Here is a 13,099-nt window from a genome sequence, read left to right as displayed (position 1 = left end):
TATTGAAAAATAATCCAATATGTGAATCAGATCTCCTGAGAGATAAGTAGCTCATGTAGATTTTTCACAAGAGGGTAAGGTTGCTCCATGCCCCTCATCATATTCCATGGGGAAATGTTATTATGCAGTGACTTCTTGATTTTACAGTTTTGAATACATGTAAAAGAAGCTTACAATGTTTGATGCACGTATAGGTTTGAGAAAGCAATAGCCAGGGATGCAAAAGGTATAAAGTATATTATTATAATACAATTTTAAAAGAATAACTCTGAATATTTTTAAAACTTTTCACGTTGATATAATTTCAAACTCAGAGTTTCAATAACTGTATAAAAATTTTCACCTATGTTTACCAATTGTTTATATTTCACTCCACTTGTTTTATCTCATATATAAATTTACATACATATTTATTTATATATGAAATCTTTTTCTGAACTATTTGAGAGTAAGTTGGAAACACAGTGCCCCTTTACTCCTAAATATTCATAAATCTGTAATTTCATAAGGACAAAAATAATCCCTTACATAACTATAGTACAGTGATCAAAATCAGGAAATTTAAAATCAACACAAAATTACTAATGAATTCATAGTCCATATTCGAATTTCATTATTGTTACAATCTTTTATAAATATTTTCCCCCAAGCCTAGATCCAATTTTGGATCACATATCACAACATTTAGTTGTCATTTGTATTTGGTTACTTTTAAAAAAATTTTTTTCAAGATATCTTGTATTTAATTGAAATCAAATTTATACACCATGAAATATGCTGACCTTAGGTGTACAACTTGGTAAATTTTGACAAGCCCATTTTATATTTGTTCAAATTAAGTAGAAGCCTTGAAAAGATTATGATTCCACAATAATTTAAACATCTCCTTCTCTACCAATAAACCATGTGACAACTAAAATATTTGAAACTAATAATCATAACTATTGATTTATGATAAATGTATTTAATAAAGTGAATAGTAACTATTTGCAAATATATTTTAGAATCTATCATTAATAATGTGTAGAAACCAAACTGATGATCTCATCACACTATTAGAGAAATGGAGCCTCATGGAAGCCAAAGGACTTCTTCTTTTTTTTTTTTTAAGATTTTATTTATTTATTTGAGAGAGAGCATGAGAGGGGAGAGGGTCAGAGGTGAGAAGCAGACTCCCCGCTGAGCAGGGAGCCCAATGCGGGACTCAATCCTGGGACTCCGGGATCATGAGCTGAGCTAAAGGCAGACGCTTAACTGACTGAGCCACCCAGGCACCCAACCAAAGGACTTCTTAAGCTGATAGAATGATCCTGTAGTAGAACTGAAAATTACCTAAGGTATTCCAGCCTATTGTCAAATTCTCAGCCTAGACTCTTCTGGCTCGAAGCTACACAGATACCAGTGGCATTTGGCAGCCTGTGTCAGTTAAATTACATGGCCAGAAAGCTGATCAATTCAACTGGTCTAATAAATGGGGAGAAACACATTTGGCAGAGACTCCGGTTTTCACGCTGTTCATAGCGATCTTTACCTGGTAGAATCAACACCCTATCACTGGAGGTCAGAGGATGGCCATCTTTGTACCATGTCAGGGTAGGAGGAGGTGCAGCATTTGTTTCACAGTAAAGAGAAATGGGATTGTTGATGATCACATCCTTAGCTTCACCACTCCTGCCAGAATCCAGCATGTTTCCCATTTCCCAGAGTTTCTGAAAACTTGGAGGAACTATGGAGGAAAGACATGACGTTTCAGACACATGTAAATGCTAGGATTAATTAAACAAAGGTCTTGGCTGTATTTTCACAGAATGATTAGTAAATGTAATAAATTAGACACTGTGAAAATATTTTCAAGTACTTATATACCTACTAACTCTAGCCCTGAGCCAAACAATGTAGTAGACAGAAGTCAGCATTGGTTTTCATGTAGAAGAACAAGAAATATGGGGCTCAAAATGCCATGTTCATGCTTTGCTCTCCCTGTTAAAGGTCTCTAGCACTTAGAAGATGAAGGGGTCTATTCTCAGGGATGAACCTACTCTAATATGCGTGGCTAAGAAATATGATCATAGCAGGAAAAACTAAATTTTGAGGAACCTTTCAAAAATTCGGGCTCAACAGAGAGCATCTGCCAATGACTTGTCTTGAGCCTCTAAGAAGGCTAAAGAAGTTATGCAATCAGGATTAATAACTCCATTTACAAAAACAATAGGACATTCTCAAACATTTCTGAGGGACAAGCATGAACTTCCAAGAAGGCAATTTTCCTGCACATTAAAAACATTAAAAAAGTGCATAACACTTGACCTAAAATTTCCACTATTAGCAACTTATGAAAAACCACAGATGTGCGAAAATTTTATATATAAAGATGTTCAATGAAGCATTACATGAGTAATGAGTACTTGGAAACAACCTAGATGTTCAACAATAGGAGTATAGTTAAATATATGTTTTAATACTCAATTGATAAAAAAAATAGTTATTAAAAAGCATGTTTTAAAAAGCATATATAAAAGCATGAAAGCAGCAGTATCAACAACATTAATACCGGGTACTACTTCTTAAACAGTTTGCTAAGAGTTTTACATACTTTATGTTATTTAGTACTTACCACAATTTTACAAGGCATTAATTTTAAAAGCAAGGAAACCAAGGGTTAAAATATTTAGGTAACTTGCCCAACTCAAAAAGTTTGTAGGAGCTAAATCATCATTTAGTTTCAAGTCTGACCACTTTAAATTCTGTACATTACTATACTTTTTACCTTCCAGGTAAACAATATCAAAAGAATCTTCAAGATAAAATGTTAGGGGAAAGCTAATGTAATAGAAAAATCTATCATGTGATCCCAACTTGTAAATGAAGTATACTTTACAAAAATATATCAGAAGGAAACAAAAATAGCAGAAGTAACCCTGAATGATGGATTATTTTCTTCCTTGTGAATTTCTTAAACCCAAGTTTTCAATAATGAATTTTTATTATTGTCAACAGAAAAAAAGGTATTTAAAATAAACCAACTCAAATCTCTTTTTTATTGTTTTGATAGATCATATAAGCTGAATTACACACAATAAGCATATTATTTTACCTTGTATATTCACATCAAAATCCAGCTCATCTTCACCTGCAATATTAGATGCTACACAAGTATACCGTCCAGTATCTGATATCTGAGCCTCCTTTATTTGAAGTGTATGTCCACTTGCAGCAATAATGACATGATCATCTGATTTAAGGGGCTGTGATTCAATTAAATAATGTTACCTTGAAGTACACTAATAAATCCTCTAAAACATCATACAGTTTATACTTTTTAGGATTTTTTAATAAATAAAAAAATTATATTTGAAATATTCAAGACAACATTAATTGAATTAATTTACTTTGATTAAACTTTTTTGAGTAATCACATTTTTATTTATTGAAAATATGGCTCATATACTTTACATCTGTGCCAGGTACTTCTGGGTGGTACATTTATATACCAAATATATAAATGCATATTTTATCATAAAAAACATTCTTAGGTACCATAACTATTTATCCATGTTGGAAAAAATTATTTTCCGCTGATCCCATAGTGTACTATCATTCTGTAGAAAATACTAGAGTTTCTTAATGAAAGATTGAGGGCATTAACAGTCTGATTTGATCCAAATATCACTATTGTTCGTTCAGAAACATCATTACTTCATAAATGGAATATTTTAACCTATATTTATATTTATATTAATTCATATTACAATGTTTGATTTAAAGTATTACTATACTTAATGGCACATTAACTTACAGATATTTGTATTATGATGTTTTATTAATAATATCACCACTTAATAGGGCATTTCTCATCTTCTAAACATTTCTGTTTACACTAAGTTCCCTCTTATTCCTTGAAGATTTTAATTTTAGCTCCTGGCTCACTGTCATTCCTTCTAATGATACTTCTCTCATAATTCTTGGTGATTTCAACACCCACACGGACATTCATCCAATGCTGTATGCTCTCAGCTCCTTGACCTCCTCTCCTCTAATTTTTTGTCCCCAATCCTCAATCAGCCACTCAACCAGTCATCCTAGGCTTTATAATTACCAAGAACCACATCTCTTTATAATCTCACTTTCAAGTTCTCACTCTCTGACCACCACCTCCTAACTTTCTAACACTTCCTCTAGCATCCCAATTCCAGTAATTTTTTGGTCCTATGGGAGGACCCATAATCCACAGACCCTGCAATCTGTTCACTGCCACTCACTGTCCTCCTGACCCAGAGAAGGTCTATTATAACAATTGCTCCTTGCATAAACCCTCAACTCCTCTTGCCCTCTTTCCCTTTATTTTATTCTTCTGGCAAAACTCCCACCCTGGTTAATACCAGTCTGTCCATTCCGAGCATCTTCTGGTCTATTCAAGGACATCCTTCCAGCAACTATGTCCTCTTACACCTGTATCATCATCAGTTGATTTCTTTCCACTGGATGATTTCAATCTGCATACACCATACTATAATTTTCCCCATTAAAAAGAAAACTCTTTAGAATGCAGACTACCTCCATATTTTTCTACTCTCCTTTATAGCTGATGGCTTTAAAATATTTGCTACATTTGCTGTTTCTGTTTCCTTCCATTTTTTTTTTTTGAATCTACTCCAATAAGACTTTTACCATCTCTACTTGACCAAATGCCACTGTCAAAGACACCAACGATATCCATGTTGCTATATTTACTCGTCAATTCTCAGTTTTTATTTTACTTGATCAGTGGCATTAAACACAGTTTAACTTGTCTTCATTTTGAAAAACTTTCCTCCCTATCTTTTGGGACACTTCACTCTCTGCCCCACAACCTCTAAATGTAGAAGTCCCCCAGGGCTTAATCCTCAGACCTCTTGTCTTTTTATCTAAACTCACTCTCCTATTGCTCTCATGCAAAATCTTGGACACATCTTTGTCTGACAGTTTTCCCTCACAACCTGCTACCACCTTTGTCCAAGCAACTACCATCTCTTTTCCGGACCACTGAAATAAATTCATATCTGGACCCTCTCTAACTTCTCTCAATACAGAAGCTAATAGAATCCTTTTAAAACCCTAAGTCAGATCATATCACTCATGTGTTCAAAAATTTCCATTGAGTTTCTGCTCAAATATCACCTTATCAGTGAGGCCTTCCCTACATAAAAAAGAGATCATACTCCCATGCGTACTATTCCTCTTCCTGAGTTTTCTCCATAACATTTACCCCATCTGGCACATTATATGTTGCACTGGTTTGTTTAGTTTTTGTCTCCCCAAATTTTACACAAGGAGAGATACTTGTCTGTTTCCTTCACGGCTGTATCCTCTGCACCTAAAATAGTGTCCAGCAAATAGTATGTGCTTAATAAATAACTTGGTAATTAATAAATCGTTATTAACATTATATCACTTATATAAAAATAATATAATTTAAATTTTCTATGCTAAAAGAAAAACTTCAGGGCATGCATGAATAAATAAAACTCAAAGATTCTATTAAAACTTATTGTGGCTAACATGGCCAATATGTTCAGTGGATTTTCTCAAAAAACACTGTTTCTCTGGAGTAGTGCTGATTATCTGAAGAATGAAATAACAGAAGAAAGGATATGAAAAATAAACAAAAACTAGTTTGTTTTTTCTTTTTTTTTTTGGTACTCATTTTAGAGAACCAATCCTAAACCCTGAAAAATTTAGCAGTTTAACTAAAGCGTTATAATTGGATTGATTTCAGAGTCTGGATTTGAAACTGTAATTTAACCATTCCTTATGATATTTAAAAAAACTAAACTGTCTCATTCCTAGCACAATTCTAGTCTTTAGCCAATTTTTATGTGTGTATGTGTTTGTGTGTATGTGTGTGCATGTGTAGTAACTAAGAGGAATAAAATAGGTTCTAGGTAAAATTAAAAATAAAATAATAAGATTTCAGAAGAGAACGGAATTAGCTGTTTCCAAGCAAACCCATATAGAATTGATACTGTACAGTGAAGTGTACTTGTAGTCAGAAAAGAAACTGTAAACAGAACATGGTGGGGGTTCCATATTTTTCCTTTTGCAATGGCTTCCAGATGAAACATGCTTACTTTATAAGAGATGATTATTTTTTCTAGCTGCCAGTGTTGCAAAATCTCTATGATCTGAAAAAATAAAGCTATATCTTTCTGCATCTTAAATCATAACTCTGACCTGAACTTCTACAGCTGGAATTTAACTAGCCATTTGGTTGATTATGTGTATAACAGGACAAATAGCAGCTTAGTTATGCCACATCTGTATTAAGCACAGTGTTAACAGCAGCCAAAAAAAAAAAAAAGTCTATTTTGGTATAAAAACACTAGCACATATATCTTTAAAACATGAATGGAAGAAAATAAGTTGAGATGAGAAATAAGGATGTATGGCCTGAAATTCAGATCACATAATTGAAGGATGTGCCTTTTATTTAAAGTTTCTTGTTGCCCCCAGTTAATTGAATTGGGCACTTAATCACCACATTTAGCTATTTTTCTTCCTCTTGGAATATAAAACATGTTACCTTTTATAAAAGAATTAAAGGTGTTTAGAGAAGATTCTGAATAAACTCAGTACCCATGTTATATCTACCATTTTAATCTGGCTTAGCACTGTTTTGTGCTTCTTCTCTACAAAATTTGCTTACTCTATAAAGCCACAGAATGCAAAAACTGTTCCTCAGGGGGAAGGTGGCTGGATTTTCATACATGATTGCTAATGTCCACAAAAACAATCCTTCAAACTTTCCAGTGATGGAATAATGCTAAGATTGTTGAACATCGTTCAAGTTTCTTTGCAGTTTTCTATTCTAGGAGCATGGTTTTGTGCTAGTTATAAGGTGACATTGATTCTCTGAGTTACTTGTGTGTGTTTTTTTCTTTTTTTCTTATTTAATTTAATTGACCATGTTTGTTTTTCAGAAACTATTAGCAAAGGAGAAAATGTGTGACTGGCCTGTCCATCCTTGTACCAGCTGAGAGAGGCAGAAGGAATGGCATAAGCTTCACATTCCAAAGTCAGAGTATTGTTGACTTTGATCTTCACTTCTTTAGGGGAAAGACCTGGCCCCAGTAGGTCCCCTTTATTGATGATGGGTGGAACTGCATAAAAAAAACAAATATTTGTAGAGTTAAACACTGGTTCTTTTCAATACAGGGAATATCATGGAAATCACACTAAGGATTACTTAAGAAAACAAGGAAATAACTGAGGTATTTGCTATGCTCCCCTTTCACCATGGACCCAAGTTAGCATCTTGTGAAATGGTAATGCTCAGATACAGAATGTGAAGGAAAACAGCTTTCTCCCTTCATCATTTTAATACTGCCAGCGTGGCTATTGTCCTTCACAGAACAGCTACTTTCATTTTTCCAGGTCCCCAGAAACAGTCCAAGCATGACCTATAAAATGCATTTTCTCAGTCATTAAAGGAACTGATTCAAAGAACAAAAGACAATCAGAAGGATGCTCTTCCTTTTTAAAAACAAAACCAAAACAAAAATCCTGAAATGTAGGTCCTATTAATGGTAGTATTCACTTTGCTTTTTATCTATAAGTCAATGTACAGTGGATCAGCTCAAAGTCACTGATGAATCCATCTTAGGCTGTTCAGTAGAACATATATACTTAAAGAACAATTTTGTGCATGGAAGTATTTTAACTCAGCCCAGGGGGTTTCCAGAAGGAAAAACAGAGAAATATAAGGAAGTGCCACTGACAAGTTGTCCAATAAGAGGTTAATGAGCAGATTGAATGGGCTCTTCACATCTTTAAGCAATTGAGGACATAGGTACAATGCTTAATATGACTTCCATTTTAATGAAGCAAGCTGCATAAACAACTAACTTAAATGATGTATTGTATGGTGACTACCATAACATAATAAAATCAAATAAAATTAAAAAGAACTTAAATGATGAGTATAAATAATTATGAACCTATAATAAAAAACAAGATTGAAAAAGTTAGAAAACTTGAGGAAAATATGGAATGTAGTGTTCTTTTAGGACTTACTGTAGACCTTTACTTCATAGTGCTTTATCATTTCCCCCGCCTCATTAGTGGCTATACAAGAGTATCTTCCAGCATTGTCCTCCTGTGCATTTAGGATCTGCAGAGTCCTACCTCCTGAAAAATCATGGAACACCAAAGAATCTCTGAAGTCACAGTGGCAACAGAGTATGCAAAAAACACCAGGGTTTTTAGTTCTCACTATTAACATATTTCTTTTTCTATGTGCCAATTCTATAATAGACATTTGACACAAGACAAACTATAATATAGATGGGCACTGCATGGTGGGCAAGGAGTCAGTAAGTCCTCAATGATCCTCTATGATAATGACTTTCATGTTCATCGTGACCCTCCCATACCTCTGTACACACTCTGGCTCAGGTCTTTATTTCACTCTCTTCATAAATAGATCTTCTGCCTTAGTCATCTTCTTCTTCTCATCTACTTGGGCTATCAGTAGAGATTGATCTCGCTAAAACTCAGTTTGTATTATGGTACATTTCTCCTTAAAAATCTTCATTGGTTCTCAATTGAATAAAATATAAAGTCAAAACTTTTTAGTCCGGGCATTCAAAATATGATTCCAATGTTCCTTCCTGACCTTTTCTCCCACCCACCTCCCTCTCTGCCATTCACACACACACACACACACACACACTCAAGTGGGAGGTCTACATATTATTACTTGCAACTAGAGAGGCCTTTGTACATCTATGTGCCTTTCTCACTTTGTACCTTTTCCACATTAGTTATCCTGATGGATCCGAAATCACTCATTTCCAACCAACAAAATTCAATACCTTTCTTTAAGGGCTGGTTCAAATTTCAACTGCAACAAAGCATTTCCTGACCATTTCAGCCCACAGTGGTCATTCCATCTTTTGAATTTTTATAAAATTTGTCACTATCTCATTTACCAAATGCCATGACTATTCCTAATTCATATTATTAACTTTTACACACACTATTTCCCTTCCACATAAAACTGTAAATTTCTTAAAGCCAGGGATAATACTTTTTAATTCTTTTTGTTTTCATACATTTTTCCAAGTATTAAAGGGAAATAAATAAGCTCTCTCAATCTAAATACCAATTCTCCTTATGGTTCAATTCAACAAATGAATTTCTACTCTTTTTGGTATTCCATATTGTATTTTATCAATGAATAGCATTGTGGTATTTATTAATTTGCCTTTTATTTAGATATTTTATTGGTCTTTCAAAAAGTAATTTTACTTTAGATTATAAGATATATATAAATAATTAAAAAATTAAAATGGCAGTAGAACAACATAACTAAAACATAAGTACTTTTATAAAAAATAACCAATGATTCTTTTTCTACAATAGTAGATGGCACAAATGTATTTTGTGCATTTAAAGTAAACTAGTTACCTGGAAGAATACGAATATTTCGGTTGGATTCTAAAGGTGTTCCATCCTTAAACCAGGTGATGGTGGCTGGAGGATATGAATAGGCTTCACAGACCAAAGATGTGGGGCTGTTAAGGATAACAGTGACATCTTCAGGGCCACCATCACTATCAACGCCAGCAATTGTAGGAGATACTGAAATAGATTTAAAATGTGATTAAAGAAATATGTTTAGAAATTTCCTTATTTGTGAATTTCTAAATTTCACTACACTTATTTGTGTAATTCTATTTCCTAACAATTCCAGAAATAATTGGTTCTTATTCTACATAAAAGGGATGAGAACTTCAAAATGGAGTAATGGAGGAGACAACACACAAAAAGGAATTATAATGCAGCATAGTAGGGCAAAAATGAGAATTCTGGTGCAGGATATATGGAAGCATAGCATTCAATCCAATCTGAGGTGTGTGGTGTGAGGACTGTCATCAGGGAAGGCCTCCTAAAGGAAAAGATTTCAAAGTGAGCCTTAAAGGATTAGTGGTGGTTAGTGAGTGAAAGAAGGGAGAAGTAGGAAGTAAGAAGAAGGAGCATATTGGGTGAAGAACAGTATAAAAAATGAGGGGCAAACAGGGAATATATTGAGGATAGATTCAAGGGGGTGAGTGTTGGAAGCAAGGGTAATGGAGACAGGTCCATTTGTTCCACATAAAATAATGAGGGACTGAATTAAAGGAAGGCATAAAGTGGAAAGAGTGACTACAGAAAAATTTAGAAAGTCAATTGGTGGCACTTGATGATAGAATTTGAGGGCTAAAGAAAACCAAAGTCAAAGATGACTTCTAGCTTTCTTGCTTGGGAATGTAGGTAAACTGCAGTGAAACAATATAAATAGAAAATATGGAAAGATTTGCTCATTTTGGAGGGAAGATGGTTCATTCAGTTCTGAATATCTTGAATTTAAAGTGCTCATGAGATTTCCAGCTAGAAATGTCCAATGAGCAATTGTATATAGAAATCCAAACTTGGGAGAAAGATCTGGGTTGCAGGTATGGATTTAAAAAGAAATCAGTCTTGGGCGCCTGGGTGGCTCAGTTGGTTAAGCGACTGCCTTCAGCTCAGGTCATGATCCTGGAGTCCCTGGATCGAGTCCCGCATCGGGCTCCCTGCTCGGCAGGGAGCCTGCTTCTGCCTCTGACCCTCCCCCCTCTCATGTGCTCTCTCTCTCATTCTCTCTGTCTCAAATAAATAAATAAAAAATCTTTAAAAAAAAAAAAAAAAAAAAAGAAATCAGTCTATAGAAGATAATAATTAAACTCTGGGAATTAAGCTTATTATTTGAAGACAATATCTAGAGTAAAATGAGCAGTGAAGTAAGGACAAATGTTAAGGTACCTAATGTTTGAGAGATGGATTACAGAGAAGTCCATAAAGGAGGGAGAAAAGTATTTTGATATTAGTAATCAAATATAATATATTTAGATGGTGCATTTTAAATTTCAAGACATGAGCAGAAACTAAAAATCTATTTTAATGTCATAGCTGAGACATAAGCATAACTTTGATGCTGCAAGAACTGAATGTACAGGTATTTCATAATTCCTAGTCCACAAAGACTATAATATGGACAATTACCAGTAATTGTTCCATAAAGAAAGGATAAAATACACCAGATTGAACCCTTGTACTGTTGACCTGTTTCTCTTTGACCAGCATACATTTGCCTTTTACTACTGGGTTTTTAACATCTGTCTTATTCACAGTTGTGTCTCTAGCACTAAACACAGTTCCTGGAATGTAGGTGGTATTCCAAATGTAACGAATAAATTTATAAATAAATGTATTAATTAAAGAAAAACAGCAAATGTACAAAAGCACTAGTCCTCCTTAAATAATGAAATTCTATGGCAGAAACATTAAAAAGAAAAAGAAAAGAAGGTAATTCAGCGGACAGTCATGTCTGACTCTTCAAGATTTGAGGCAATGCTTGTACCTACCCAACACGTTAAGACTGAAACTTCTGCTCTTGTCACCAGCTGTATTAGAAGCCAAACATGCATATCTTCCAGTATGTGACACTTGGGCACTGGTAATTTTAAGAAAACGGCCACCAGACATAATGTGATGGGTGTCATCTTCTTGGAGGAGCTGTCCATCTTTGTGCCATGTAATTTCTGGCACTGGATTCCCTGTAACAAAAAGCCATATCTGAGAGATGGCTAATAAGTACATGCCTACAACTGACAATGAAAAGAAGGCATTTTCACTCATTTTCCTTTTAAATATCACACTTGTAAACAATGCGGTAATCATTAATTTAAAATAAATTTGTAAACATAATTTATAATAACAATCATGTCATAATTTTTTAAAATTTACAGATTACAAGCCATTTTCAAATGAAGATTAGTTTGATCTATAAGCGAAATAATTCCAAATTAGTCTTTGTGTTTAATTAAATAGTAAAATATACTTTAGAAAGAATGGGACATGCATTTTTATTAAAATTGTTATCACAAATACTTTTGCATTCATATTAAATTTTTAAAGGTTTTATATTTTTGAAAGCAAGCTATAAAAAAGGAAAAACCTTGAATGAAATAATTCAATAAACAGATATTTTCAGTTTATACCAGGATTCTAGCATACATACATAGTAAGTAGATAGAGATATAAATATATTAATTATTCCCTTAATGGAATAATTCACCTATGGAGAAAGATCTTTTGTTTTAACATGAGACTTATGTTAAATATTAATTTTAAGTTGCTCAAATAATTAAAAAATTTTAAAACCATAAGAACAAGTTCTGTTAGGAAAAAGTGCTAGGATAATATATTAAAATTGGAAGGCTTGGCCATACCAACAATGGAGTCTGTTCTATAGCCCTACCCTGGCAGGGAAGCAAATTTGCAGGCCTGCCCAACTGCTGAAATATAGCACCCAGTCCCACCTGATGAGGAAGCCTAACCAGAGAATCCAGGCAACCACAGAGCCTATCCTATAGCTGCACTCAGTCAAGAAACCCAATGAGCAGTACTTTCCAACTGTTTCCAGTCAACATTAATCCCTACCTGCTAATCTCAGAGCTCAGGCAGTGGCCTTAACCAAATAGAGACCCTAGGAGCAAGCCCCATCTGCAAGGATGCTACCAGATGACCCATGAAGAACATCAGGCTGCGCTGAGTGGTGAATGACTGTTTTTGCCAAAGTGAACCTATAAAGACTAGAAGAGGACACCACTTACTCCAATGTGCAGATACCAATGCAAGGAATCAGGTAAAAAAGACACCATCAAAGGAAACTACTTAAATTCCAGTAATGACCCTAAAGAAATGGAAATCTGAACTAACTGTCTGACAAAGAATTCAGAATAATCCTCTCAAAGAAATTTAGTGAACTACAAGAACACAGACAACTAAACAAAATTAAGAAAATGGTGCATGAACAAAGAAATAGAAACAATCAAAACAAACAAACAGAATTCCTAGAGCTGAAGAATACAGTGACTGACCTAAAGAATTCAATAGAGAGCTTTAATAGCAGACTCAACCAAGAAGAAAAAAAGAATTAGTGAACTAGAGGATAGGTCATTAAAATTATCCAGTCAGAAGAGAAAGAAAGAAAGAAGAAAGAAAGAAAGAAAGAAAGAAAGAAAGAAAGAAAGAAAGAAAG

The 13,099-nt window shown here is 34.1% G+C and overlaps 1 protein-coding gene across 1 annotated transcript in view; it reads right to left on the bottom strand.

Annotated features, from left to right (window-relative positions):
* HMCN1 (hemicentin 1) overlaps window positions 1-13,099 on the bottom strand; it is a 487,037-nt gene that overhangs the window by 104,597 nt on the left and 369,341 nt on the right. Inside the window, exons 49-54 of the mRNA XM_021682591.1 lie at window positions 11,421-11,612; window positions 9,445-9,618; window positions 8,050-8,163; window positions 6,991-7,136; window positions 3,095-3,245; window positions 1,532-1,726 (exon numbers count right to left, since the gene is read on the bottom strand). Of these exons, the coding sequence (XP_021538266.1) occupies window positions 1,532-1,726; window positions 3,095-3,245; window positions 6,991-7,136; window positions 8,050-8,163; window positions 9,445-9,618; window positions 11,421-11,612 (972 nt within the window). The remainder of the gene's footprint in view (window positions 1-1,531; window positions 1,727-3,094; window positions 3,246-6,990; window positions 7,137-8,049; window positions 8,164-9,444; window positions 9,619-11,420; window positions 11,613-13,099) is intronic.

Source organism: Neomonachus schauinslandi, chromosome 6, assembly GCF_002201575.2.
Source record: "Neomonachus schauinslandi chromosome 6, ASM220157v2, whole genome shotgun sequence".
Taxonomy (NCBI): Eukaryota; Metazoa; Chordata; class Mammalia; order Carnivora; family Phocidae; genus Neomonachus; species Neomonachus schauinslandi.
The sequence above is the reverse complement of the archived record's forward strand: the minus strand, read 5'-3'. Positions and strand labels throughout refer to the sequence as shown.